Genomic DNA, 27,863 nt, shown 5'->3' with positions numbered 1-27,863 from the left:
ACGACCATTCATCTGCTTCAAAGAAAGCCGCCTTCAACAACCTCCGTAAAATCATCCAATCAAGGCTTAGAGAGATGCAGTATTGCTGTTAAACAAAAAGACAGAAGAAGTACAATCAGACACAAGCAGAAACGATACTAAACGCTTCAATGACGCTCTGAAGACAATCTACGGTCTGCAGGCTTCCGGAGATTCTTCCCCCCCCCCTCAGCGCTGTTGGAACCACACTGATTAGAGACAAGACCAAATCCTGGAGAGATGGGCAGAACATTTTAACAACGTTCTGAATCAGCCCTCAACAATCAATGAGGCAATTCTCCCCTCGTCCCAAATTGAAATCAACATGTCATTTGCTGAGGCCCCCCCGTCAAAGCTGAGATCATGAAAGCAATCAGTCTCCTGTCGAGCAGCAAGACACCGGGGTCAGATGCAATACTAGGTGAAATATACAAAACAGGAAGCACAATACACACTGACAAATACACCAGACTATTCCAGATAACGTGGAAACAGGAAGCCATTCCTCGTCCACCTTTACAAAAGGAAGGAAATCATTGAGCTTGTGACAACCATCAAGGAATCTCCCTACTGTGCAATTCTGGAAAAATACTTGCAAGAGTCCTGCTAAACTGCTTGACACTGTGTCTTGAACAGGACCTTCTACTAGAGAGTCAATGAGGCTTCAGAAAAGGTCATGGTAAAGGTGGCATGGTGTTCACTACATGTCAACAAATGCCAAGAGCAGAACTGTAACTTGTGTTCAGCATCTGTTGATGTGACTAAAGTCTTCGACACAGTTAGTCATGAGGGCCTATGGAAGAACATGGCAAAATTTGGCTGTGCAGAAAAATTCATCGTTATGGTACAGCCATTCCACGATGGCCTGGATGGATGGCCTCCTCATGGCCTGGATGGTGACGAGTCATCTGACGCCTACCCGGCCACAAATGGGGTGAAGCAGGGCTGCCTGTTGGCTCCTACCCTGTTGAGTCTGATGTTCTCTGCCCTGCTGTGGTTTGTGATTTTCTTTTGACTGGGGACTGTGCCCTAAATGCCTGTTCAGAACAAGAAATGCAGTGTAACATTTCCGCTTCTCATCCGCACGCGATCATTTTGGTCTCACCATCAGCACCAAAATGACTGAACTCGTGCACCAACCTGCCCTCCAAAAAGCAGTTTGTGAAGTCAACTATTGGAGTCAATGGTCAAAGGCTTGAGGCAGTCGACAAATTCAGCTACCTCAGCAGCACCCTCTCCAGAGCAGTTCACATTGATGATGAAGTCAAGGCTAGAAAAGCAAAGACCAGGCAAGCTACAGAAAAACTGTCTGGTAGCGATGAGGAAACCTTCAGACGGAGGCCAGAAAACGGGGTGTGAGGAAGGGCTGGCCTGGTGAGGGTGAGTGAGAGTGAGGGGAGTGTGAGGGTGTAAGGGGTGTGAAGGTGAGCAGGGTGTGAGGGAGAGAGGGCAGGGTGAGACAGTGATGGGAAGAGGGTGAGGGGTTGTGAGGGAGAGGGTGTGTGAGGAGAGTGGGGGTGAGAGGAAGAGAGAGGAAGTGATGGGAAGGTGTGTGAGGGTGAGAGAGGTAAGGGGAGTGATGGTGAGGGGGGTGATGGTGAGGGGGCTGAGGGTGAGGGGAGTGATGGTGAAGGGGAGTGATGGTGAGGGGAGTGAGGGTGAGGGGAGTGAGGGTGAGGGGAGTGATGTTGAGGGGGCTGAGGATGAGGGGAGTGATGGTGAGGGGAGTGATGGTGAGGGGAGTGATGGTGAGGGGGCTGAGGGTGAGGGGAGTGATGGTGAGGGGAGTGATGGTGAAGGGGAGTGATGGTGAAGGGGAGTGATGGTGAAGGGGGTGAGGGGAGTGATGGTGAGGGTGAGGGGAGTGATGTTGAGGGGGCTGAGGGTGAGGGGGCTGAGGGTGAGGGGAGTGATGGTGAAGGGGAGTGATGGTGAGGGGAGTGATGGTGAAGGGGAGTGATGGTGAGGGGAGTGAGGGTGAGGGGAGTGAGGGTGAGGGGAGTGATGTTGAGGGGGCTGAGGATGAGGGGAGTGATGGTGAGGGGAGTGATGGTGAGGGGAGTGATGGTGAGGGGGCTGAGGGTGAGGGGAGTGATGGTGAGGGGAGTGATGGTGAAGGGGAGTGATGGTGAAGGGGGTGAGGGGGGTGAGGGTGAGGGGAGTGATGTTGAGGGGGCTGAGGGTGAGGGGGCTGAGGGTGAGGGGAGTGATGGTGAGGGGAGTGATGGTGAAGGGGAGTGAGGGTGAAGGGGGTGAGGGGAGTGATGGTGAGGGGAGTGATGTTGAGGGGGCTGAGGATGAGGGGAGTGATGGTGAAGGGGAGTGATGGTGAAGGGGGTGAGGGGAGTGATGGTGAGGGTGAGGGGAGTGATGTTGAGGGGGCTGAGGATGAGGGGAGTGATGGTGAGGGGACTGGGGGTGAGGGGAGGTGATGGTGAGGAGAGTGAGGGTGAGGGGGTGATGGTGAGGAGAATGAGGGTGAGGGGAGTGAGGGTCTGAGGGAGAATACGGACGAAGATACCCCGACGCCGGCAGCAGCTCCTTCGCTCCTATTGGTCAGACCGCTGCGTTTCTATTGGTCAGACCCCTGACCCATCCCGCTCCTTCGCCCCGCCCGCCCGCTCCATTTGACGTCACAAAATAGACCCGCCCCTTCACCAGGCTTCGATTGGTCGGCGACCCGGGCTCCCACCCTCGCACGATGCCACTGGCCAATCACGGACGGGGACCCACGTGGAGTGACATCGGCGTGGGTGGTGGCGGGGGGGGGTGGCGGAGTGCCCGCCTCCTGCCTGGGGCAGTGGTGCACCCTGGGAATTGTAGTTCCCTCCCGCGAAAGGCGCGCCTGCGCCCGCAACGGGGCGGGCAAGAGGGGGAACTACAACTCCCAGGAACACCCGGGCGCGCCCCAGGCACATGGGCAGTCCCATTGTGATTAGGGAAGTGAGTGGGTCACTCCAGCCTAGACCGGGACAGGAGCACTCATTCCTGGGTTGTTGTTACCTCTGTGGGTGAACGTGGGAGGAGAAGCTTCCGAGTGAAGGTGGGTGATGGAGGGGAGGGGATTCCGTCCAGTTTTTTTTTTTTGCCCTGCATCTTTTAATTTGCATTGGGTGAGAATGGTTGAACAGCTGGAGCTGCTCCAGGGCCCCGCTGGTGGTGAGGGTGGCTGTGTGATGCTCTCACAGTCGAACAGCCAGCTGGTGCCCTTGGAGCCAAACCCCTCCCCCCTCCCTCAGGTGCCCAGGGGTGTGACATTGAGTAATCTCTGTCTGAGTTAAGGTCTGGAATGGGAGTTGTGTTGCCTGTGTGGGAACAGGAGAATCTGTTTCTGGAACGTGCTAAAGCTGAGTGTGTGCCACAGAGGGAATGAGGCAGGACATGAGACCCAGGGGAGGGCTGGAATTCTATCCAGTCGTCCCTGGGAATGAGTCAAAGCAGCAGCAGAGGGAGGTGGGAGGTTGGTGGTGAAGGGTTGTGTTGAGGGTAGAGTCATGTCGCGAAGTCATGGGATGTGGAACTTATGCCTGGGCAGCATTGGGGTGGGAGGCGCGATGGAGTCTCCTGTTACTACAGCTGTTTGTTCCACCTCCAGCTTCTGAGACCACTATTTAATCCCCCCCCGACTAACATCTGTAAAAGTCAGATGATCTGGGTCATTATCACTTCACTGTCTGTGGGAGCTTGCTGCCCGCAAATTGGCTGCCACGCCTCCTCCGTCACAACAGTGGCTACACTTCAGAAAGTACTTCATTTAACCGTAAAGCGTTTGGGACGGCCTGAGGTCAGGAAAGGTGCTTTAGAAATGCAAAGTTCTCTGTGCTAAAGGCACTATGTCAATGCAGGTTGTTGTTGTTGTAGTGCAAGTCACACGATGCCATGTACCGCCAGCTTCTCCTCTACCGTGCCGTGTTCCGAGCCCCTCGCCTGTGTCGTTCCACCTGTGCCGCGCCGAGGGAGCTTGCCAGGAGTCACGGTAAGCAGTCCGAGGCTGTTCACGCACCCTGGGTTATAAGGAGTGGTGGATGCAGTGAAGTTAAGGTCCTGGGGACCTCTGCTGGTGCTGCAGGCACTGCTCACAGATTGCTCCTGTGGGGCCTGCACCCCTCGACTGTATTACTGCCCCTAGCTGGCGGCCAGCTTTCTGCTCTGACAGGTGGAACTGGGACAGGGAAGTTCCAGGAGCACCCCAGCATTGCAAAGAAAGAAGCGGCATTTCTGTAGCGCCTTTCACAACCTCAGCATGTCCCAAAGCACTTTCCAGCCAATGAAGTACTTGTGAAGTGTGGATACTGTTGTAATGCAGACTCCTATTGCGTTTAGCCCTTGTAAGTGAGAGGTTATAACTATCAGGACATATTGAACAGGCTGGATCTCTTTTTCTCTAGACAAAAGAAGGCTGAGGGGTGACCTGATAGAGGTCTTTAAAATTATAAAAGGGTTCAATCAAGTAGACATAGACATAGTTTCCATTTGTGGGCGAGATCAGAACAAGGAGCCATCAATATACGATAGTCACAAACTAATCTAATCGGGAGAACATCTTTAGCCAGAGAGTGATGAGAATGTGGAATACACTGTACCCCCTGTCGCCGAGTGTAATCCGAGAACTCCAAGTTTCATCAATGAAGAAGGTCACAGTGAGTCCGGATCTGTGTTTTACAATTCGGAGTGGGGGAGTGGAGGGGGGGGTAGTTGATTGCCGAGATGTCTCCTGGTTTATGCGGCATGGGGACGGGACGGGGCTGGGGAGAATGGAGTCTGCATCTTGTCGTTCAGATCTGCCTGAAGACGATGGTTGGGTTTTGGGAGCTGAATATTGTAATTTTGGGGGCAGTAGAGGCTCCTTGCTGTCCTCCGTGGCTCAGTGGCAAGCAGACTCATTCCTGAGGCAGGAGCTGGTGGGATCAAGTCCCACATCAGCCCAGGCCCCGTCTGCCCCCTCGGGTGGACGTAAAGAAATTTCACGGACCCCTGTTGGAAGAAGAGCGGGGGAGGAGTTTGCCCCAGTGACCCAGGGCCAATATTTATCCCTCATCACTTTAAAAATAAAAACTAGATGATCTGGGTCACTATCACATTGCTGTTTGTGGGATCTTGCTGTGCGCAAAAAAGGCTGCTGCGTTCCGTACATTAAAACAGCGTCTACAATTCGCTGCAACCAATTTGCGCACAGCAAGCTCCCACAGACAGCGATGTGATAATTGGCTGGAAAGCACTTTGGGACATCTTGCGGTTGAGAAAAACGTAGAGAGAACTGTGAAACCTTAGAATTAGAACATTACAGCGCAGTACAGGCCCTTCGGCCCTCGATGTTGCGCCGACCTGTGAAACCATCTGACCTACACTATTCCATTTTCATCCATATGTCTATCCAATGACCATTTAAATGCCCTTAAAGTTGGCGAGTCTACTACTGTTGCAGGCAGGGCGTTCCACGCCCCTACTACTCTGAGTAAAGAAACTACCTCTAACATCTGTCCTATATCTTTCTCTGTTGCTGGATTTTAAGGCTCCAGTTAGATGGGCTGAGTGTAATGGGGTCACATTCGATCCCCACACCAGTGATTCAATCGCAGTCTCCTCTGACATTCACATTCCTGGACAGGCATCCCGGGATTGCCTCCCCATGTTGGTTTGTAGTGTGAGGAACACAGTGTCTCAGCTCAGTTGAACATGTGGAGTTGAGAATCCTATTCCCTGTGAGACTGACATTGGTTCTGGGATTCTCTCTTCCCTTCCCACCCCCTCCCCCAACGTGCAGGTAGCTGGACAATGAGTTTGGACAAGAAACCTCAAATCAAGGCTGACGTGAAAGAGTTTGACCGGGTCTTCACGCAAGTTGTGGAGGATCTGACCCAGGAGGACCTGCATCACCCGGAGATCGGGGATGCAATCAAACGTCTGAGAGAGGTAGGGGCGATCTGCAGGAGGAGGGAGACTGTCTGTCTGGGGAATTGGTGGGGAACTGTCTGGTGGAGGAGGGAGACTGTCTGTCTGGGGAATTGGTGGGGAACTGTCTGGTGGAGGAGGGAGACTGTCTGTCTGGGGAATTGGTGGGGAACTGTCTGGTGGAGGAGGGAGACTGTCTGTCTGGGGAATTGGTGGGGAACTGTCTGGTGGAGGAGGGAGACTGTCTGTCTGGGGAATTGGTGGGGAACTGTCTGGTGGAGGAGGGAGACTGTCTGTCTGGGGAATTGGTGGGGAACTGTCTGGTGGAGGAGGGAGACTGTCTGTCTGGGGAATTGGTGGGGAACTGTCTGGGGAGGAGGGAGACTGTCTGTCTGGGGAATAGCTGGGGAACTGTCTGGGGAGGAGGGAGACTGTCTGGGAATTGGTGGGGAACTGTCTGGGGAGGAGGGAGACCGTCTGGGGAATTGCTGGGGAACTGTCTGGGGAGGAGGGAGACTGTCTGTCTGTCTGGGGAATTGGTGGGGAACTGTCTGGGGAGGAGGGAGACTGTCTGTCTGGGGAATTGGTGGGGAACTGTCTGGGGAGGAGGGAGACTGTCTGTCTGGGGAATTGGTGGGGAACTGTCTGGGGAGGAGGGAGACTGTCTGTCTGGGGAATTGGTGGGGAACTGTCTGGGGAGGAGGGAGACTGTCTGTCTGGGGAATTGGTGGGGAACTGTCTGGTGGAGGAGGGAGACTGTCTGTCTGGGGAATTGGTGGGGAACTGTCTGGTGGAGGAGGGAGACTGTCTGGGGAATTGGTGGGGAACTGTCTGGTGGAGGAGGGAGACTGTCTGTCTGGGGAATTGGTGGGGAACTGTCTGGTGGAGGAGGGAGACTGTCTGTCTGGGGAATTGGTGGGGAACTGTCTGGGGAGGAGGGAGACTGTCTGTCTGGGGAATTGGTGGGGAACTGTCTGGGGAGGAGGGAGACTGTCTGTCTGGGGAATTGTCTGGGGAGGAGGGAGACTGTCTGTCTGGGGAGGAGGGAGACTGTCTGTCTGGGGAATTGGTGAGGAACTGTCTGGGGAGGAGGGAGACTGTCTGTCTGGGGAACTGTCTGGGGAGGAGGGAGACTGTCTGTCTGGGGAGGAGGGAGACTGTCTGTCTGGGGAGGAGGGAGACTGTCTGTCTGGGGAGGAGGGAGACTGTCTGGGGAGGAGGGAGACTGTCTGTCTGGGGAATTGGTGGGTGTCTGTCTGGGGAGGAGGGAGACTGTCTGTCTGGGGAATTGTCTGGGGAGGAGGGAGACTGTCTGTCTGGGGAATTGTCTGGGGAGGAGGGAGACTGTCTGTCTGGGGAATTGTCTGGGGAGGAGGGAGACTGTCTGTCTGGGGAATTGTCTGGGGAGGAGGGAGACTGTCTGTCTGGGGAGGAGGGAGACTGTCTGTCTGGGGAGGAGGGAGACTGTCTGTCTGGGGAGGAGGGAGACTGTCCGTCTGGGGAGGAGGGAGACTGTCCGTCTGGGGAGGAGGGAGACTGTCCGTCTGGGGAGGAGGGAGACTGTCCGTCTGGGGAGGAGGGAGACTGTCCGTCTGGGGAGGAGGGAGACTGTCCGTCTGGGGAATTGGTGGGGAACTGTCTGGGGAGGAGGGAGACTGTCTGTCTGGGGAACTGTCTGGGGAGGAGGGAGACTGTCTGTCTGGGGAACTGTCTGGGGAGGAGGGAGACTGTCTGTCTGGGGAGGAGGGAGACTGTCTGTCTGGGGAGGAGGGAGACTGTCTGTCTGGGGAATTGTCTGGGGAGGAGGGAGACTGTCTGGGGAACTGTCTGGGGAGGAGGGAGACTGTCTGTCTGGGGAATTGGTGGGGAACTGTCTGGGGAGGAGGGAGACTGTCTGTCTGGGGAACTGTCTGGGGAGGAGGGAGACTGTCTGTCTGGGTAACTGTCTGGGGAGGAGGGAGACTGTCTGTCTGGGGAGGAGGGAGACTGTCTGTCTGGGGAATTGTCTGGGGAGGAGGGAGACTGTCTGTCTGGGGAGGAGGGAGACTGTCTGTCTGGGGAATTGGTGGGGAACTGTCTGGGGAGGAGGGAGACTGTCTGTCTGGGGAACTGTCTGGGGAGGAGGGAGACTGTCTGTCTGGGGAGGAGGGAGACTGTCTGTCTGGGGAGGAGGGAGACTGTCTGTCTGGGGAGGAGGGAGACTGTCTGTCTGGGGAGGAGGGAGACTGTCTGTCTGGGGAATTGTCTGGGGAGGAGGGAGACTGTCTGTCTGGGGAGGAGGGAGACTGTCTGTCTGGGGAATTGTCTGGGGAGGAGGGAGACTGTCTGTCTGGGGAGGAGGGAGACTGTCTGTCTGGGGAGGAGGGAGACTGTCTGTCTGGGGAATTGTGTGGACTGATTATGGGAATTCACTGTAAAATATAAGAGAGAGGCTGCTGTTTTGTTGACTGGAATACCACCACAGGTAGACTTTAACAATATCTAGTCTATGGGGGTGGATAGTCTGGGGTCACTGGTTTATGGGGACTGGGAGACAGGTTTTTGCCTTATGGCGATGGGCTCCATTATTGACGTTACAGAAAATGAGGAGTCTGATTTGAGTTGCCTATGATCACTGTCTGACTGCACATTCCACACTCTCCTCCCCAGGTGGTTGAATACAATGCTCCAGGTGGAAAGCGGAATCGGGGTCTCTCAGTGATTGCCTCATTCCGAGAGCTCGCGAGCCCCAAACAGCAGACGGAGGAGAACTTCAAGATGGCGCTGATAATTGGCTGGTGTGTGGAGCTGGTGAGTCAGTTGGTGTTTCATATACACAGTCTGTTGCATTGATTCAATAGTGTTCACTGACCTATTCCTATCTCCGTAACCTCCTCCAGCCCCTACACCCCTCCCTATCTCTGTAACCTCCTCCAGCCCCTACACCCCTCCCTATCTCTGTAACCTCCTCCAGCCCCTACACCCCTCCCTATCTCTGTAACCTCCTCCAGTCCCTGCACCCCTCCCTATCTCTGTAACCTCCTCCAGTCCCTGCACCCCTCCCTATCTCTGTAACCTCCTCCAGCCCCTACACCCCTCCCTATCTCTGTAACCTCCTCCAGCCCCTACACCCCTCCCTATCTCTGTAACCTCCTCCAGTCCCTACACCCCTCCCTATCTCTGTAACCTCCTCCAGTCCCTACACCCCTCCCGATCTCTGTAACTTCCTCCAGCCCCTACACCCCTCCCTATCTCTGTAACCTCTTCCAGCCCCTACACACTCCCTATCTCTCAAACCTCCTCCAGTCCCTACACCCCTCCCTATCTCTGTAACCTCCTCTAGTCCCTACACCCCTCCCTATCTCTGTAACCTCCTCCAGTCCCTACACCCCTCCCTATCTCCACTTGAGTGTTTGAAATTCTACCAACTTCTACAACAGGAGTGTCACTGTGCAGTCACTTCAGATCACATTCCACAGACTTCAGCTCCAAATCTACACTGATCCTGAGGGAGTGCTGCTCCGCCGGAGGGTCTGTGCCGAGGGAGCACCACTTTGTTAGAGGGGCAATCTTTCGTTTGAGATGTTAAACCGAGATTCTGTCTGCCCCCTCGGGTTGATGTATAAAAGATCCCATGGCCACTATTTCAAAGGGGAGAAGTTGGGGGTGGGGGAGTTCTCCCCAGTGTCCTGGGGCCAATATTTATCCATTAGCCAACACCACTAAAAACAGATGATCTGCTCATTTATCAGATTGCTGTTTGTGGGATCTTGCTGTGTATAAATTGGCTGCTCCATTTTTGACATTACAGCAGTGACCACACTCCAGACAGTGACTGTTTTAGTTTTTTTTTTAGTTTTTTAGATTTAGAGATACAGCACTGAAACAGGCCCTTCGGCCCACCGAGTCTGTACCGACATCACATCAACCACCCATTTATACTAAACCTACACTAATTCCATATTCCTACCACATCTGTCCCTATATTTCCCTACCACCTACCTATACTAGGGGCAATTTATAATGGTCAATTTACCTATCAACCTGCAAGTCTTTGGCATGTGGGAGGAAACCGGAGCACCCGGAGGAAACCCACGCAGACACAGGGAGAACTTGCAAACTCCACACAGGCACTACCCAGAATTGAACCCGGGTCGCTGGAGATGTGAGGCTGCGGTGCTAACCACTGCGCCACTGTGCCCCCTTAAATGTGAAATGCTTTGCAATGTCCTGAGGTTGTGAAAGGTGCTGTTTGAAATGCAAATCTTTCTTTCTGCATTACAGCGTGCAAAGTTTAGGAGTTGTTTTTTAAGTGCACTGCTGTGCTCAGATTAAAGGCCAGCTCGGGTCTGCAAAGAAAGACCCTACCCGAGCCCGACAGAACCACATCCGACCCGGCCACAGTCCTTCCCACGCCCGACCCGACCATCAGTTAGCCTAGCTTCCGTTTTTCACTTTACTTAACTGCACAAGCTTAAAAAAACTGTAACTAAACAAGCTTTCTAGTCCAAGAATTAAATTAACAGTGGAACCACTTACCCCTGTGATGGTGTGTGTGCAACCCGACCCAAACCCGACATGTCATCGGGTCCCGACGGGTAGCCGGTCTTTAGCTCAGATACTCACAGCTCTGATCCAGTTTGTTTTCCCACAGCTGATGTCTCAGTCTCTGTTTCTTTCCAGTTCCAAGCTTTCTTCTTGGTTGCGGATGACATCATGGACCAGTCTGTCACCAGGAGAGGCCAAGTGTGTTGGTATCGGAAGGTATGGACACAGTCTGCATTATCACTCAGCTCTTTCTCCAGCACTCAGTAATGTTCGATCTGAAGCTAGAATTCCAATCCATGCATTGTTTGACGATTTAACTCATTTAATGTCCCCTGGAGTGATGGGACGTGGGTCTGTGTCTGTGATTCCCCCACACGGTGATGGGACGTGGGTCTGTGTCTGTGATTCCCCCACACGGTGATGGGACGTGGGTCTGTGTCTGTGATTCCCCCCACGCGGTGATGGGACGTGGGTCTGTGTCTGTGATTCCCCCACACGGTGATGGGACGTGGGTCTGTGATTCCCCCACACGGTGATGGGACGTGGGTCTGTGTCTGTGATTCCCCCCACGCGGTGATGGGACGTGGGTCTGTGTCTGTGATTCCCCCACGCGGTGATGGGACGTGGGTCTGTGTCTGTGATTCCCCCACGCGGTGATGGGACGTGGGTCTGTGTCTGTGATTCCCCCACGCGGTGATGGGACGTGGGTCTGTGTCTGTGATTCCCCCACGCGGTGATGGGACGTGGGTCTGTGTCTGTGATTCCCCCACGCGGTGATGGGACGTGGGTCTGTGTCTGTGATTCCCCCACACGGTGATGGGACGTGGGTCTGTGTCTGTGATTCCCCCACACGGTGATGGGACGTGGGTCTGTGTCTTTGAGGGAGGAATGAGTAGTGTATGTAGGGTTGGGGAATGGTCTCCCCAGGCTTTGGGAAGGTTACTGGAAAGATGGAAGAAACATTGTGATTGACTGACTGGTATCGGTGTTTGACTCTCTGTGTCGCTCCCTGTCAGGAAGGGGTGGGACTGGATGCCATCAATGACTCCTATCTTCTGGAGGCCACCGTTTACCAGCTCCTTCGCAAGTACACAAGAGGCCAACCTTATTACCTGAACCTGCTGGAGCTCTTTCTGCAGGTAAGGCGGTGGGGGCGGGGGTGTGCGGTGGGGGTGGCGCCAGGAATAAAGCCCGGGGCGTGGGAGAAAGGAGGGAGAGAGTGAGTGAGGGGGGAGAAAGGAGTGAGTGAGGGGGGAGAGAGGAGTGAGTGAGGGGGGAGAGAGGAGTGAGTGAGGGGGGAGAGAGGAGTGAGTGAGGGGGGAGAGAGGAGTGAGTGAGGGGGGAGAGAGGAGTGAGTGAGGGGGGAGAGAGGAGTGAGTGAGGGGGGAGAGAGGAGTGAGTGAGGGGGGAGAGAGGAGTGAGTGAGGGGGGAGAGAGGAGGGAGAAAGGGGGGAGAGTGTGACTGAGGGGTTGACCTACTCTTAACGTTTGTTGTTCTCTTTATCAGACGGCATATCAGACTGAGCTTGGCCAGTCTCTGGACCTGATGACTGCACAGCCCAGCAAGATTGATTTGGACCGATTCACAGAGCAGAGGTGAGTGATAGAAACAGTCCCTGTTGGGGGAGTCTGTGATATCACTCTTTCTCGGGGTCCTGGTTCACCACTGCCAGTACCTCGATCGCTGGGAGATCCCAGCGCAGGTATATATATCTCTCTCTCTCTCTCTCTCTTCCTCTCTGTCTGTCCTTTGTCCCCAAAGGCTAGCCTGGCTGGGGACGGAACCTGGGCTCTCTGGTCTCTGTGACCACCCACCTCTCCAGGTGATGAGCCCAGGAGGGGAAGGGTTGCTGATGGAGTTTATAAGATGGAGCAGCCAGTGAGTAGATGAATGGACCACTCCTGCTTGTCTGTTTCAGGTACAAGGCTATCGTAAAATACAAGACAGCTTTCTACAGCTTTTACCTCCCAGTTGCTGCAGCAATGTACATGGTGAGTACTAAACTGGGGGCAAAGGTCAGGCATGCCCCTTCTCACCCCCCCACCCCACTCCCCCTGAGTACTGGGGTTATAACTGCAGTCACACATTATTCATTCACTGGATGGGGTTGAACCGCTGTGCAGCACAGGGGCTGAAATGCATCATATATGCAGAAAATTGCATTTTAATTTGAGTTCTGTTTTATTTATCTGTTTTTAAATAAAGGGGGCCTGGGGAATAAAGGCTTCCTTTTTTTTTTAAAAAACTGGCTGGTGAGACCATTTCAGAGTCAACCACATTGTGGGTCTGAAGTCACATGTAGGCCAGGCCAGGTAAGGACAGCAGATTTCCTTCCCTAAAGGACATTAATAAACCAGATGGGTTTTTTACCACAATCTGGTAGTTACATGCTCACCATTACTGAGACTAATATTTATTCCAGATTAATTTAATTTAAATTCCCAGTTGTGGTGGTGGGATTTGAACTCTGAATGATTAATCCAGTAACATAACTGGGATGCTGCCACGGTACCTGTGTTAAGCCCAGAGTATTGATTGCAAACACTTAAATCTAGTGTTAAACCCACAGCTGTGATTTTAAACACTGAAATCAGTGCTTTGAAAAAGTTTAGTGTTTTCACTGTTGTACAGATAAAACCTGTACTTTGTCATATACCTCCTGTAAGTGTGGGACTGTTGTATTGTTTTTCAGATAATAAAACTTAACTGTGCTGTTGGTGTCATTAGAAATCTGAATGATAATGCTGCAAATTCAGACCCATTTTACAAACAAACCAAAAACTGCGATTGGGGGCAGTGAATATTTAGCAGGGGTCTCCAGTGATGTTTTTCCCCTCCCCCGATTTTTCTCCAGGCTGCGATTGACGGGGAAGCTGAACAAAGCAGCGCAAAGACCATCCTGCTGGAGATGGGCGAGTTCTTCCAGATCCAGGTAAGTGGGGCAGGTCCAGAACATTCCAGAAACAGGCTCCACGCGTCCGGGCCGGCCTCCGACTCTCATTCCCCCTGCGGCCTTTTACCACTCTGACATGTCGCCCCAGGCTCATTTCCCTGCGCCAGCCGGAAGGGCGTGTGACGGCAAACTCTTGGACTGTGGGGAGCATCGCACTGTCTGATTCTATCCATGTCCCCTGATCTATGAGGGTGAGCAAAATGTTTTACAAGGCCCTTTGAATTCTTTTTTACCCAAGACTATCAAATGTTCATGTGCAGGATGTTGGCGTCGCTGGCTAGGCCAGCATTTATTGCCTTCCTTAATTATCCTCGAGAAGGTGGTGAGCTGCCACCTTGAACTGCTGCAGTCCACGTGGGATAGATACACCCACAGCGTTAATGTAGCGGTTTGACGTGATTGAGTAGCTATGTGAGGAGGGATGGTCAGGATTTACTTGCTGCTCGGAAGTAATTCTGTCCCCTGTTTATCCAGCAACAAGTTTGAGATGAAGTTCTATGTTGTAGGATGACTATCTCGACTGCTATGGAGACCCGGAGATAACTGGAAAAATTGGCACAGACATAGAGGACAACAAGTGTAGCTGGCTGGTGGTGCAGGCACTGAAGAAAGTGAATGTCCAACAGAGGCAGGTTCTGGAGGTGAGGAACACCACTGACCTTCTCATCCCCTATTTCAGGCAATCTTTCCCTCCAGACTACCACTGGTGGTGTTGGAGAATTGGACAGCAGGATGTGGTGGAGCAGATCTGGGTGAGGACAGTGGAGTGGGTTCACTCCCCAACCATTGTCACTGTGGTTCCTGTTGCTTCGGTTTACAGGAGAGACAGGGTTTTGGTTGATGTAGTCAATGGCAGTGCTCTCCTTCCATATACTTCAGCTGATCGAAAACACTGCTTTTCCCATTTCCAAACTCATGGCCAAATCCTGTTCACCCAACACCCACTCTGCTCACTAACCGACATTAGCTCCCACTTCAGAAATGTTTCCTTAGTTTTTAAAAAACATTCCCATCCTTGTTTTCATATTCTTCCATGGTCACACCCCCTCCCCATCTCTGTAACCTCCTCCAGTCCCTGCACCCCCTCCCGATCTCTGTAACCTCCCCATCTCTGTAACCTCCTCCAGTCCCTGCACCCCCTCCCTATCTCTGTAACCTCCCCATCTCTGTAACCTCCTCCAGTCCCTGCACCCCCTCCCTATCTCTGTAACCTCCCCATCTCTGTAACCTCCTCCAGTCCCTACACCCCCTCCCCATCTCTGCAACCTCCTCCAGTCCCTACACCCCCTCCCCATCTCTGTAACCTCCTCCAGTCCCTGCACCCCCTCCCGATCTCTGTAACCTCCCTATCTCTTAACCTCCTCCAGTCCCTGCACCCCCTCCCTATCTCTGTAACCTCCTCCAGTCCCTGCACCCCCTCCCTATCTCTGTAACCTCCCCATCTCTGTAACCTCCTCCAGTCCCTGCACTCCCTCCCTATCTCTGTAACCTCCTCCAGTCCCTACACCCCCTCCCTATCTCTGTAACCTCCCCATCTCTGTAACCTCCTCCAGCCCCTACACCCCCTCCCTATCTCTGCAACCTCCTCCAGTCCCTACACCCCCTCCCTATCTCTGCAACCTCCTCCAGCCCCTACACCCCCTCCCTATCTCTGCAACCTCCTCCAGTCCCTACACCCCCTCCCCATCTCTGTAACCTCCTCCAGTCCCTACACCCCCTCCCCATCTCTGTAACCTCCTCCAGTCCCTACACCCCCTCCCCATCTCTGTAACCTCCCCATCTCTGCAACCTCCTCCAGTCCCTACACCCCCTCCCTATCTCTGTAACCTCCCCATCTCTGCAACCTCCTCCAGTCCCTACACCCCCTCCCTATCTCTGTAACCTCCTCCAGGCCCTGCACTCCCTCCCTATCTCTGTAACCTCCTCCAGCCCCTACACCCCCTCCCTATCTCTGTAACCTCCTCCAGCCCCTACACCCCCTCCCCATCTCTGCAACCTCCTCCAGCCCCAACACCCCCTCCCTATCTCTGCAACCTCCTCCAGACCCTACACCCCCTCCCCATCTCTGTAACCTCCTCCAGTCCCTACACCCCCTCCCCATCTCTGTAACCTCCCCATCTCTGCAACCTCCTCCAGTCCCTACACCCCCTCCCTATCTCTGCAACCTCCTCCAGTCCCTACACCCCCTCCCTATCTCTGTAACCTCCTCCAGTCCCTACACCCCCTCCCCATCTGTGTAACCTCCTCCAGCCCCTACACCCCTCCCTATCTCTGTAACCTCCTCCAGTCCCTACACCCCCTCCCCATATCTGTAACCTCCTCCAGCCCTTACACCCCCCTCCCCATCTCTGTAACCTCCTCCAGTCCCTACACCCCCTCCCTATCTCTGTAACCTCCTCCAGTCCCTACACCCCTCCCTATCTCTGTAACCTCCCCATCTCTGTAACCTCCTCCAGTCCCTGCACCCCCTCCCTATCTCTGTAACCTCCCCATCTCTGTAACCTCCTCCAGTCCCTACACCCCCTCCCCATCTCTGCAACCTCCTCCAGTCCCTACACCCCCTCCCCATCTCTGTAACCTCCTCCAGTCCCTGCACCCCCTCCCGATCTCTGTAACCTCCCTATCTCTTAACCTCCTCCAGTCCCTGCACCCCCTCCCTATCTCTGTAACCTCCCCATCTCTGTAACCTCCTCCAGTCCCTGCACCCCCTCCCTATCTCTGTAACCTCCCCATCTCTGTAACCTCCTCCAGTCCCTGCACCCCCTCCCTATCTCTGTAACCTCCCCATCTCTGTAACCTCCTCCAGTCCCTGCACCCCCTCCCTATCTCTGCAACCTCCTCCAGTCCCTGCACCCCCTCCCTATCTCTGTAACCTCCCCATCTCTGTAACCTCCTCCAGTCCCTGCACCCCCTCCCGATCTCTGTAACCTCCCCATCTCTGTAACCTCCTCCAGTCCCTGCACCCCCTCCCTATCTCTGTAACCTCCCCATCTCTGTAACCTCCTCCAGTCCCTGCACCCCCTCCCTATCTCTGTAACCTCCCCATCTCTGTAACCTCCTCCAGTCCCTACACCCCCTCCCCATCTCTGCAACCTCCTCCAGTCCCTGCACTCCCTCCCTATCTCTGTAACCTCCTCCAGTCCCTACACCCCCTCCCTATCTCTGCAACCTCCTCCAGTCCCTGCACCCCCTCCCTATCTCTGTAACCTCCTCCAGTCCCTGCACCCCCTCCCTATCTCTGTAACCTCCCCATCTCTGTAACCTCCTCCAGTCCCTGCACTCCCTCCCTATCTCTGTAACCTCCTCCAGTCCCTACACCCCCTCCCTATCTCTGTAACCTCCCCATCTCTGTAACCTCCTCCAGCCCCTACACCCCCTCCCTATCTCTGCAACCTCCTCCAGTCCCTACACCCCCTCCCTATCTCTGCAACCTCCTCCAGCCCCTACACCCCCTCCCTATCTCTGCAACCTCCTCCAGTCCCTACACCCCCTCCCCATCTCTGTAACCTCCTCCAGTCCCTACACCCCCTCCCCATCTCTGTAACCTCCTCCAGTCCCTACACCCCCTCCCCATCTCTGTAACCTCCCCATCTCTGCAACCTCCTCCAGTCCCTACACCCCCTCCCTATCTCTGTAACCTCCCCATCTCTGCAACCTCCTCCAGTCCCTACACCCCCTCCCTATCTCTGTAACCTCCTCCAGGCCCTGCACTCCCTCCCTATCTCTGTAACCTCCTCCAGCCCCTACACCCCCTCCCTATCTCTGTAACCTCCTCCAGCCCCTACACCCCCTCCCCATCTCTGCAACCTCCTCCAGCCCCAACACCCCCTCCCTATCTCTGCAACCTCCTCCAGACCCTACACCCCCTCCCCATCTCTGTAACCTCCTCCAGTCCCTACACCCCCTCCCCATCTCTGTAACCTCCCCATCTCTGCAACCTCCTCCAGTCCCTACACCCCCTCCCTATCTCTGCAACCTCCTCCAGTCCCTACACCCCCTCCCTATCTCTGTAACCTCCTCCAGTCCCTACACCCCCTCCCCATCTGTGTAACCTCCTCCAGCCCCTACACCCCTCCCTATCTCTGTAACCTCCTCCAGTCCCTACACCCCCTCCCCATATCTGTAACCTCCTCCAGCCCTTACACCCCCCTCCCCATCTCTGTAACCTCCTCCAGTCCCTACACCCCCTCCCTATCTCTGTAACCTCCTCCAGTCCCTACACCCCCTCCCCATCTGTGTAACCTCCTCCAGCCCCTACACCCCTCCCTATCTCTGTAACCTCCTCCAGTCCCTACACCCCCTCCCCATATCTGTAACCTCCTCCAGCCCTTACACCCCCCTCCCCATCTCTGTAACCTCCTCCAGTCCCTACACCCCCTCCCCATCTCTGTAACCTCCTCCAGTCCCTGCACTCCCTCCCTATCTCTGTAACCTCCCCATCTCTGTAACCTCCTCCAGTCCCTGCACTCCCTCCCTATCTCTGTAACCTCCCCATCTCTGTAACCTCCTCCAGCCCCTACACCCCCTCCCTATCTCTGCAACCTCCTCCAGTCCCTACACCCCCTCCCTATCTCTGCAACCTCCTCCAGTCCCTACACCCCTCCCCATCTCTGTAACCTCCTCCAGTCCCTACACCCCTCCCTATCTCTGTAACCTCACCATCTCTGCAACCTCCTCCAGTCCCTACACCCCCTCCCTATCTCTGCAACCTCCTCCAGTCCCTACACCCCCTCCCTATCTCTGCAACCTCCTCCAGTCCCTACACCCCTCCCCATCTCTGTAACCTCCTCCAGTCCCTACACCCCTCCCTATCTCTGTAACCTCACCATCTCTGTAACCTCCTCCAGTCCCTACACCCCCTCCCTATCTCTGTAACCTCCTCCAGCCCCTACACCCCCTCCCTATCTCTGTAACCTCCTCCAGCCCCTACACCCCCTCCCTATCTCTGTAACCTCCTCCAGTCCCTACACCCCCTCCCTATCTCTGTAACCTCCTCCAGTCCCTACACCCCCTCCCTATCTCTGTAACCTCCCCATCTCTGTAACCTCCTCCAGTCCCTACACCCCCTCCCCATCTTTGTAACCTCCTCCAGTCCCTACACCCCCTCCCCATCTCTGTAACCTCCTCCAGCCCCTGCACCCCCTCCCTATCTCTGTAACCTCCTCCAGTCCCTACACCCCTCCCCATCTCTGTAACCTCCTCCAGTCCCTACACCCCCTCCCCATCTCTGTAACCTCCTCCAGTCCCTACACCCCTCCCTATCTCTGTAACCTCCTCCAGCCCCTACACCCCCTCCCCATCTCTGTAACCTCCTCCAGCCCCTACACCCCTCCCTATCTCTGTAACCTCCTCCAGCCCCTACACCCCTCCCTATCTCTGTAACCTCCTCCAGCCCCTACACCCCTCCCTATCTCTGTAACCTCCTCCAGCCCCTACACCCCTCCCTATCTCTGTAACCTCCTCCAGCCCCTACACCCCTCCCTATCTCTGTAACCTCCTCCAGCCCCTACACCCCTCCCTATCTCTGTAACCTCCTCCAGCCCCTACACCCCTCCCTATCTCTGTAACCTCCTCCAGCCCCTACACCCCTCCCCATCTCTGTAACCTCCTCCAGCCCCTACACCCCTCCCTATCTCTGTAACCTCCTCCAGCCCCTACAACCCCTCCGAGATCTCTGCTGTCCTCCAATTCCGGCCTCTTGACCATCCCCCGATTCCCATCACTCCACTATTGGCGGCCGTACCTTTAGCTGCCTGGGGGCCCTAAGCTCTGGAATTCCCTCCCTAAACCTCTCCGCCTCTCTCTCCTCCTGTAGAACACTCTTTACAACCGACCTCTTTGACCAAGTTTTTGGTCGCCTGCCTTGAGGCTCAGTGTCGAGTTTTGTTTGATCTTCACTCCTGTGAAGCAGCGTGGGATGTTTTACTGCACTGAAAGCACTATCCAAATGTTTGTTGTTGAGAGGTTCTCATATATATATTTAAAAAAAGCAACTCCAAGATTTCCAATTGACGTTTTTCAGAAGCTATTCTGTGGACATGTTGGAAACTAGGAAGGAGTAAGCTGGAGACTGGGGTACGGAGTGGTGGACAGTATCACTGAAGAGAACAGGGATGGAGGCTGATGGGAGTCGAGGCAGTCTGAGACATACAGTACTATTTGAAGGGAGCATTTCTGGGCAGTACACTTTGGAAAGGATGTCGGGGCCTGGGAGAGGGTGCAGAGGACTTTCACCAGAACGGTACCAGGAACGAGGGACTTCAGTTACATGGAGAAGCCTCTCAGAGCAGAAAAGGTTAAAATTAGACAGAGGTGTTCAAAATTAGAATTAGAATTAGAACATTACAGCGCAGTACAGGCCCTTCGGCCCTCGATGTTGCGCCGACCTGTGAAACCATCTGACCTACACTATTCCATTTTCATCCATATGTCTATCCAATGACCACTTAAATGCCCTTAAAGTTGGCGAGTCTACTACTGTTGCAGGCAGGGCGTTCCACGCCCCTACTACTCTCTGAGTAAAGAAACTACCTCTGACATCTGTCCTACATCTATCTCCCCTCAACTTAAAGCTATGTCCCCTCGTGTTTGCCATCACCATCCGAGGAAAAAGACGCTCACTATCCACCATATCTAACCCTCTGATTATCTTATATGTCTCTATTAAGTCACCTCTCCTCCTCCTTCTCTCCAACGAAAACAACCTCAAGTCCCTCAGCCTTTCCTCGTAAGACCTTCCCTCCATACCAGGCAACATCCTAGTAAATCTCCTCTGCACCCTTTCCAAAGCTTCCACATCCTTCCTATAATGCGGTGACCAGAACTGCACGCAATACTCCAGGTGCGGCCGCACCAGAGTTTTGTACAGCTGCAGCATAACCTCGTGGCTCCGAAACTCGATCCCCCTGCTAATAAAAGCTAACACACCATATGCCTTCTTAACAGCCCTATTAACCTGGGTAGCAACTTTCAGGGATTTATGTACCTGGACACCAAGATCTCTCTGTTCATCTACACTACCAAGAATCTTCCCATTAGCCCAGTACTCTGCATTCCTGTTACTCCTTCCAAAGTGAATCACCTCACACTTTTCCGCATTAAACTCCATTTGCCATCTCTCAGCCCAGCTCTGCAGCCTATCTATGTCCCTCTGTAACCTACAACATCCTTCGGCACTATCCACAACTCCACCGACCTTCGTGTCATCCGCAAATTTACTAACCCATGGGGTGTGGGGTTTTGTAGATAAGGAGAAACTCTTTCAACTGGCAGGAGGGTCGGTAACTGGAGGATACAGATTTAAGGTGATTGGCAAAAAGGAGAGAGGGGGAAGTGAGAATTTTTTTCACAGTGAGTTGTTGTGATCTGGAACGCGCTGCCTGAAAGGGCAGTGGAAGCAGATTCAATAATAACTTTCAAATGGGAATTGAATTAATAACCACTTTCATTTATGTGGTGCCCTTAATGTAGTAAAATGTCCCACAGAGCATGCAATCAAACTTGAAAAAGGAAAACTTTGCAGGGTGATGGGGAGAGAGCAGGGGTGGGTGGGGGGGGGGGGAAGTGAGACTAATTGGATAGCTGTTTCACAGAGCCTCCTGCTGTGCTGTCAGATTCTATAGGAGTTCCTGCTCCTTACTGTGCATCAATTCTTCCTGTGATTGTAGGAGAACTACGGGAGGAGTGAGCAGGAGAAGACGGCAAAGGTTAAAGCATTGTATGATGAGCTGGACATGCGTGGAATCTATGGTCAGTATGAAGACGAGAGCTACCAGAGACTGACGGGGCTCATTAACAAACACTGCACCGCACTGCCCCGGGAAGTCTTCCTCGCCTTTGCGCAGAAGATCTACAAGAGACAGAAGTAGATGCGGGTCATTGCTGAGGATTCCTGGGCCGGGGAGAGGGGTATCCCGTCTTGAGCAAGGCACCTCTCCAATAATGTCCCAAAGTCTGACCTTCCTGTTCTCCGGAACTCTACAGAACGAGAGGGATGTAAACACGGCTCAAGTGATGGGAGTGAGGTGGGGGGGGGGGAAATGCCATCGCAGGTCAATTTTAACCTCTTGTCAGTGTGTAAACTGGCCCCCAGTGTGTGTGGGTGAGTTTTCACACCCAGTGCAGTGAGCTGTAAATTACTGAAATTCTTCGTCAATTGAAGGCTTTATCTCCCACTGGTGGCATTTAGCCAGGATTACAGCAGAAATGTCAGTGTTGTGCAAAATAACCAATGCAATGACCTATTGAGGTAGACAGGATCCAGGCTCGGGCTCCTGATCAACAGGGGGGTGACTGGGGCCTTCTCTGGGTTACAACCTGATCTTACACCTCTCAGTGCACACCGGGTGTGGGAAGTGTTACACTGAGATAGTGGCAGTGCCAAGGGAGCTTTCCTCGCTCCCTGCCCTGGGAATGTTTGATGTGGACAGTGTAGAGGGAGCTTTACTCTGTATCTAACTGTACTTGCTCAGGGAATTTCTGGTGGAAATAAAGAGTTTAAAAAGCTGCCACTCCCACTGCAGATTTTTGTCTTGATGTCCTTTTTCCAGTTCCTCTTTTGTAACTCCTGTCCTGCAGCCTTGCTCAGACTAGTCTGCTCACCATTGTTTCTGACCAGTCCAATGATTTGCGCTTTGGCCACTGTGCTCACTCAGTAGTTTTGCTCCCTCTTACCTCCAAGTCAGCAGGTCTTGGTTTCAAACCCCACTCCAGAGAGTTGAGTACAAAATCCAGGCTGACACGGCCAGGGCCAGTGCTGAGGGAACACTTCCCAGTCGGCGGGCCAGCGCTGAGGGAGCGCCGCACTACCAGAGGTGCTGTCTTTCGGATGAGATTTTGAACTCCGACCCGGTCTGCCCTCTTTAGTGGCTGTGGGATCTTTTAACGCCCACCTGTTAAAGAAGGCGGGGGCTGCGGGAGTTCACGCTGCTGTCTTGAGGCCAATATTTATCGCTCAACCAACCTCACTAAAACTGATTGTCTGATCATTATACAATGCTGCTGGTGGGATCTTGCTGTGCATGAAATGGTTGCTGCATTTCCTATTTATTTATTTGTTTTATTTAGAGATACAGCACTGAAACAGGCCTTTTGGCCCACCGAGTGTGTGCCGACCATCAACCGCCCATTTATACTAATCCCACATCCCCACCTACCTATACTAGGGGCAATTTACAACAGCCAATTTACCTATCAACCTGCAAGTCTTTGGCTGTGGGAGGAAACCCACACGGTCACAGGGAGAACTTGCAAACTCCGCACAGGCAGTACCCAGAATTGAACCCGGGTCCCTGGAGCTGTGAGGCTGCGGTGCTAACCACTGCGCCGCATATTATCACAGGGGCTAGACTTCAAAAAGATCTTCATTTGGGACATCCTGAGGTTTTTAGTTTTAGTTTAGAGATACAGCACTGAAACAGGCCCTTCGGCCCACAGAGTCTGTGCCGACCATCAACCACCCATTTATACTAATCGTACACTAATCCCATATCCCTACCTGTCCCTATATTACCCTACCACCTACCTATACTAGTGACAATTTATAATGGCCAATTTACCCATCACCTGCAAGTCTTTTGGCTGTGGGAGGAAACCGGAGCACCTGGAGAAAACCCACGCAGACACAGGGAGAACTTTCAAACTCCACACAGGCAGTGCCCAGAATCGAACCCGGGTCCCTGGAGCTGTGAGGCTGCGGTGCTAACCACTGCGCCACTGTGCAGAAGATGTTCTACAAATGCAAATCTTCCTTTAAAATCACGAACAGCCTGGATGTGGGACTGCTCAAACAAGTTAAAGCAAATACTTTACTCTCTTAAAAAAAATAAGTGAAGGACTGTGCCGAGAGAGAGAGAGCAAATCGGAACAAATTACAGAATGGTCATCAGCAACTTAGCAACAGTGAGTAACAACACACACTGAACGGAGTACAAAGCCCTGGCCCAGAAACAAGAAGAACAAAAGCCCAACAGGTTAACACAGCAGTTTATTAACAGAACTAGTGGGCCCAGAGCATGGACAAGATATGGACTGGAAGCCTTAGACATCTGGAGAGAGACTTAGTTACAGAGTGCGGGGGATGGGATAGCAGGTGATGAGAGCCAGTAGGACATGGAGCGAGAGGGAGGATGATCTTTGGCAGTGGCCTCACTAGGAAGGAAATCAGGGAGCCCGTCAGATGAGTGTGTGTGAGAATGATTGCGAGTCAGTGAGTGTAGATGCCGGGATCGTATGTGCCCGTCAACTCCCACTATCCCGTTGAAACTCAGTGCCCGTCGACCCGAGGGAGAGTCAATGCGTAATGTCTCTGGTGTGGGTGGGTGGGGGTCCAGTACAATTAAAGACAGATATAGAGTTTTATTGACTGGAGCCAGACAGGAGGCAGAGACTCCCTGACACCAGCTCAACACACTGTACTCACTGAGAATCTGGACACTGTGACAGTAACAGTGTCACACAGCAAGACAGTGATGGTCACTACATGTCCTGTAAAAGCTGCTCGCTGCAATTTACAGGCATAGGTCTGCTCAGTGTGCAATGAAGTCCAGTATCACAACAACACAATGCTGTGCTCCATCGGTACCAGCTCACTGCAAAGACAGGAGGAGAGGGCATCCAGATACACAGTACCATATAATTACAGTCAATCATTCACTTTATGGAGTTTAACATATATATATATATATATATATACACACGGTTACCATTATGTAGAGCGCTGCACCAAACACTAGTTATTCCCTTTTACCCACTGGGTGTACTGTACATGTACAGGAGCTGACACTGAGGCACACACGGGTTGTACAGTCCCAGACAGGAGTGAATCATTCCCTTTTACCCACTGTGTGTACTGTACATGTACAGGAGCTGATACTGAGACACACACGGGTTGTACAGTCCCAGACAGGAGTGAATCATTCCCTTTTACCCACTGTGTGTACTGTACATGTACAGGAGCTGATACTGAGACACACACGGGTTGTACAGTCCCAGACAGGAGTGAATCATTCCCTTTTACCCACTGTGTGTACTGTACATGTACAGGAGCTGATACTGAGGCACACACGGGTTGTACAGTCCCAGACAGGAGTGAATCATTCCCTTTTACCCACTGTGTGTACTGTACATGTACAGGAGCTGACACTGAGACACACACGGGTTGTACAGTCCCAGACAGGAGTCAATCATTCCCTTTTACCCACTGTGTGTACTGTACATGTACAGGAGCTGATACTGAGACACACACGGGTTGTACAGTCCCCGACAGGAGTGAATCATTCCCTTTTACCCACTGTGTGTACTGTACATGTACAGGAGCTGATACTGAGACACACACGGGTTGTACAGTCCCCGACAGGAGTGAATCATTCCCTTTTACCCACTGTGTGTACTGTACATGTACAGGAGCTGATACTGAGACACACACGGGTTGTACAGTCCCAGACAGGAGTGAATCATTCCCTTTTACCCACTGTGTGTACTGTACATGTACAGGAGCTGACACTGAGACACACACGGGTTGTTCAAGGAGAGTGGCCAAAGACAAAAGGCCCGAAAATTAGTGGCTGAAGACAAAAGAATCTGAAATTTGTTTTGACAAGGAATCATGCAATTCTCGCCTTGTTAATAATCTGTTGGGAATGCAAATTCCAGGTCATTTAAAAAACCATTAGTTTTCCCTCTGCCTATCTTCTGTTACCATGAAGACAGTGGGCTCGAGACTTTGTAAAAATCACCCAAGTGACCTCAGCATTCAATAGTGCATCGTGTAACTGTGAAGGATGAAGTAAAATTTAACACCTCTGATTTTTTTTTTAAAAGCCTGCCGCTAAACCACAAATCTGCCCTGAGTGTCAGAAACAGCAGTTCCTATTTGCAGCAACGCTCAGTCAAACTGACAGTTCCAATTTTGCTTTAAAGCTGGTTTTTGAGTCTGCAGGTGTGAATTTGCAGGGGTATCCCACCACATTAGAATTTGTGTCCTACACAGGGGGCAGGTGAGCAAATTTCACAAGGATAAAGGCATCAGAAATTTATTTTAATATTAATCAAAACGACAAACAAAAGGTGCAGTTTTGTGAACAAGCTTTAAATGAGAAGCCTAACTTATTAATTTACTATGTTGAACAGTGAGATACCTGGCATAGATTTGGCTTGCACAAGTGGACAGTGTCTGCCCACACACAAGGTGTAACCATGTGGTATATTCCAGATGGATTTCCATCTGTCTGGAGAGATCATGATCACTGTCTTCACCTCCACTCTCTGTATCTATCTCAGTCTGTCTCTCTCCCCTCAGTGTCACTTCCCAGTCTCTTTAACCCCCAGTTTCACTCGCTTTCTCACTCTCTCCCCCCTTCAGTCTCACTCACACTCCACTGTCTCACTCATACTCCCTCCACCCCAGTCTCACCCTCTCCCTCTCCCACCACCCCCCCCCCCCCTCATTCACACTCTCTCTTTCCCTTCAGTCTCAACCTCACTCCAGTCTCACTCACCCTCTCCCACCACCCCCCCCCCTCATTCACACTCTCTCTTTCCCTGCAGTCTCAAATTCACTCTCCCCACTCCAGTCTCACTCACACTCTCTCTTTCCCTTCAGTCTCAACCTCACTCCAGTCTCACTCTCACTCTCTCTTTCCCTTCAGTCTCAACCTCACTCCAGTCTCACTCACACTCTCTCTTTCCCTTCAGTCTCAACCTCACTCCAGTCTCACTCACACTCTCTCTTTCCCTTCAGTCTCAACCTCACTCTCCCCACTCCAGTCTCACTCACACTCTCTCTTTCCCTTCAGTCTCAACCTCACTCTCCCCACTCCAGTCTCACTCACACTCTCTCTTTCCCTTCAGTCTCAAACTCACTCTCCCCACCCCAGTCTCACTCACTCTCTCTTTCCCTTCAGTCTCAAACTCACTCTCCTCACTCCAGTCTCACTCACACTCTCTTTCCCTTCAGTCTCAAACTCACTCTCCCCACCCCAATCTCACTCACACTCTCTCTTTCCCTTCAGTCTCAAACTCACTCTCCCCACTCCAGTCTCACTCACACTCTCTCTTTCCCTTCAGTCTCAAACTCATTCTCCCCACTCCAGTCTCACTCACATTCTCTCTTTCCCCGCAGCCTCACCCTCACTCTCCACCCCCAGTTCCTGACTCTTCCTCTCGCCAGCCACAGTCCATCTCTCCTTCTCTCTCTCCACGCCCAGTCTCCGTCTCTCCTTCTCTCTCTCCACCCCCAGTCTCCGTCTCTCCTTTTCTCTCTCCACCCCCAGTCTCCCTCTCTCCTTCTCTCTCTCCACGCCCAGTCTCCCTCTCTCCCTCTCTCTCTCCACGCCCAGTCTCCCTCTCTCTCTCCACGCCCAGTCTCCCTCTCTCTCTCCACGCCCAGTCTCCCTCTCTCCTTCTCTCTCTCCACGCCCAGTCTCTGTCTCTCCTTTTCTCTCTCCACCCTCAGTCTCCGTCTCCTTCTCTCTCTCCACCCCCAGTCTCCGTCTCTCCTTCTCTCTCTCCACCCCCAGTCTCCGTCTCTCCTTCTCTCTCTCCACCCCCAGTCTCCGTCTCTCCTTCTCCCTCTCCACCCCCAGTCTCTGTCTCTCCTTCTCCCTCTCCACCCCCAGTCTCCGTCTCTCCTTCTCTCTCTCCACCCCCAGTCCGTCTCCCTCTCTCTCCACCCCCAGTCTGTCTCCCTCTCTCTCCATCCCCAGTCTATCTCCGTCTCTCTCCACCCCCAGTTTGACTCCGTCTCTCCCCACCCCCAGTCTGTCTCCGTCTCTCTCCACCCCCAGTCTGTCTCCCTCTCTCTCCACCCCCAGTCTGTCTCCCTCTCTCTCCACCCCCAGTCTGTCTCCGTCTCTCTCCACCCCCAGTCTGTCTCCGTCTCTTTCCATCCCCTTTCCGAGTAAAAGGCCAGCATTAATAAAAGAAAAATCAGAACTTTTTTTTTTAAACCAGTCTTTTGCTGAAAGTCAGAAAGGGAGAACCAATGGCAGATTTCAGAAACTCCAATGTTGGAAATCCAGCATTTGGAGGAAATTTCTCATCCCTGACTGTACATGTACAGGAGCTGATACTGAGACACACACGGGCCGTACAGTCCCAGACAGGAGTCAATCATTCCCTTTTACCCACTGTGTGTACTGTACATGTACAGGAGCTGATACTGAGACACACACGGGTTGTACAGTCCCCGCCAGGAGTGAATCATTCCCTTTTACCCACTGTGTGTACTGTACATGTACAGGAGCTGATACTGAGACACACACGGGTTGTACAGTCCCAGACAGGAGTCAATCATTCCCTTTTACCCACTGTGTGTACTGTACACGTACAGGAGCTGATACTGAGACACACACGGGTTGTACAGTCCCAGACAGGAATGAATCATTCCCTTTTACCCACTGTGTGTACTGCACATGTACAGGAGCTGACAGTGAGACACACACGGGCCGTACAGTCCCCGACAGGAGTGAATCA

General features: G+C 53.0%; 2 protein-coding genes across 4 annotated transcripts; one reads left to right on the top strand and one right to left on the bottom strand.

Moving 5' to 3' along the window:
* On the bottom strand, positions 1–2,948 carry LOC137356904 (uncharacterized). The gene is made up of 3 exons (XM_068022743.1): positions 2,711–2,948; positions 1,159–2,567; positions 1–85 (listed from the first exon to the last, which is right to left on the bottom strand). Exons 1-2 carry the CDS (start codon positions 2,946–2,948, stop codon positions 1,186–1,188), a joined length of 1,620 nt encoding a protein of 539 aa, XP_067878844.1. The 3' UTR covers positions 1–85; positions 1,159–1,185.
* On the top strand, positions 2,938–21,901 carry fdps (farnesyl diphosphate synthase (farnesyl pyrophosphate synthetase, dimethylallyltranstransferase, geranyltranstransferase)). 3 transcript variants are annotated; one of them, XM_068022585.1, is made up of 11 exons: positions 2,938–3,061; positions 3,880–3,994; positions 5,783–5,931; positions 8,560–8,700; positions 10,573–10,653; positions 11,454–11,576; positions 11,945–12,033; positions 12,357–12,429; positions 13,293–13,370; positions 13,898–14,032; positions 21,059–21,901. In XM_068022585.1, exons 2-11 carry the CDS (start codon positions 3,898–3,900, stop codon positions 21,257–21,259), a joined length of 1,167 nt encoding a protein of 388 aa, XP_067878686.1. In that variant the 5' UTR covers positions 2,938–3,061; positions 3,880–3,897; the 3' UTR covers positions 21,260–21,901. The 3 variants fall into 3 exon arrangements, with proteins under 3 accessions (XP_067878686.1, XP_067878687.1, XP_067878689.1); XM_068022586.1 differs by lacking the exon at positions 3,880–3,994; XM_068022588.1 differs by lacking the exons at positions 2,938–3,061; positions 3,880–3,994 and adding an exon at positions 4,237–4,658.
* The last annotated feature ends 5,962 nt before the right edge of the window (positions 21,902–27,863 follow it).

Source organism: Heterodontus francisci, chromosome 46 (assembly GCF_036365525.1).
Source record: "Heterodontus francisci isolate sHetFra1 chromosome 46, sHetFra1.hap1, whole genome shotgun sequence".
NCBI classification, from domain to species: Eukaryota; Metazoa; Chordata; class Chondrichthyes; order Heterodontiformes; family Heterodontidae; genus Heterodontus; species Heterodontus francisci.
This window is presented reverse-complemented; position numbering and strand designations above follow the sequence as displayed.

What these genes read in the sequence shown, in the direction of transcription:
- fdps (XM_068022585.1), top strand. Translation starts at nt 3,898, where the DNA reads ATGTACCGCCAGCTTCTCCTCTACCGTGCCGTGTTCCGAGCCCCTCGC. An exon ending in AAGTGTGTTGGTATCGGAAG is followed by an intron (nt 10,654 to 11,453) that starts GTATGGACACAG and finishes GCTCCCTGTCAG; the next exon opens with GAAGGGGTGGGACTGGATGC. An exon ending in TTGCTGCAGCAATGTACATG is followed by an intron (nt 12,430 to 13,292) that starts GTGAGTACTAAA and finishes ATTTTTCTCCAG; the next exon opens with GCTGCGATTGACGGGGAAGC.
- LOC137356904 (XM_068022743.1), bottom strand. Translation starts at nt 2,948, where the DNA reads ATGGGACTGCCCATGTGCCTGGGGCGCGCCCGGGTGTTCCTGGGAGTT. An exon ending in GCCAGTGGCATCGTGCGAGG is followed by an intron (nt 2,568 to 2,710) that starts GTGGGAGCCCGG and finishes TCTGACCAATAG; the next exon opens with GAGCGAAGGAGCTGCTGCCG.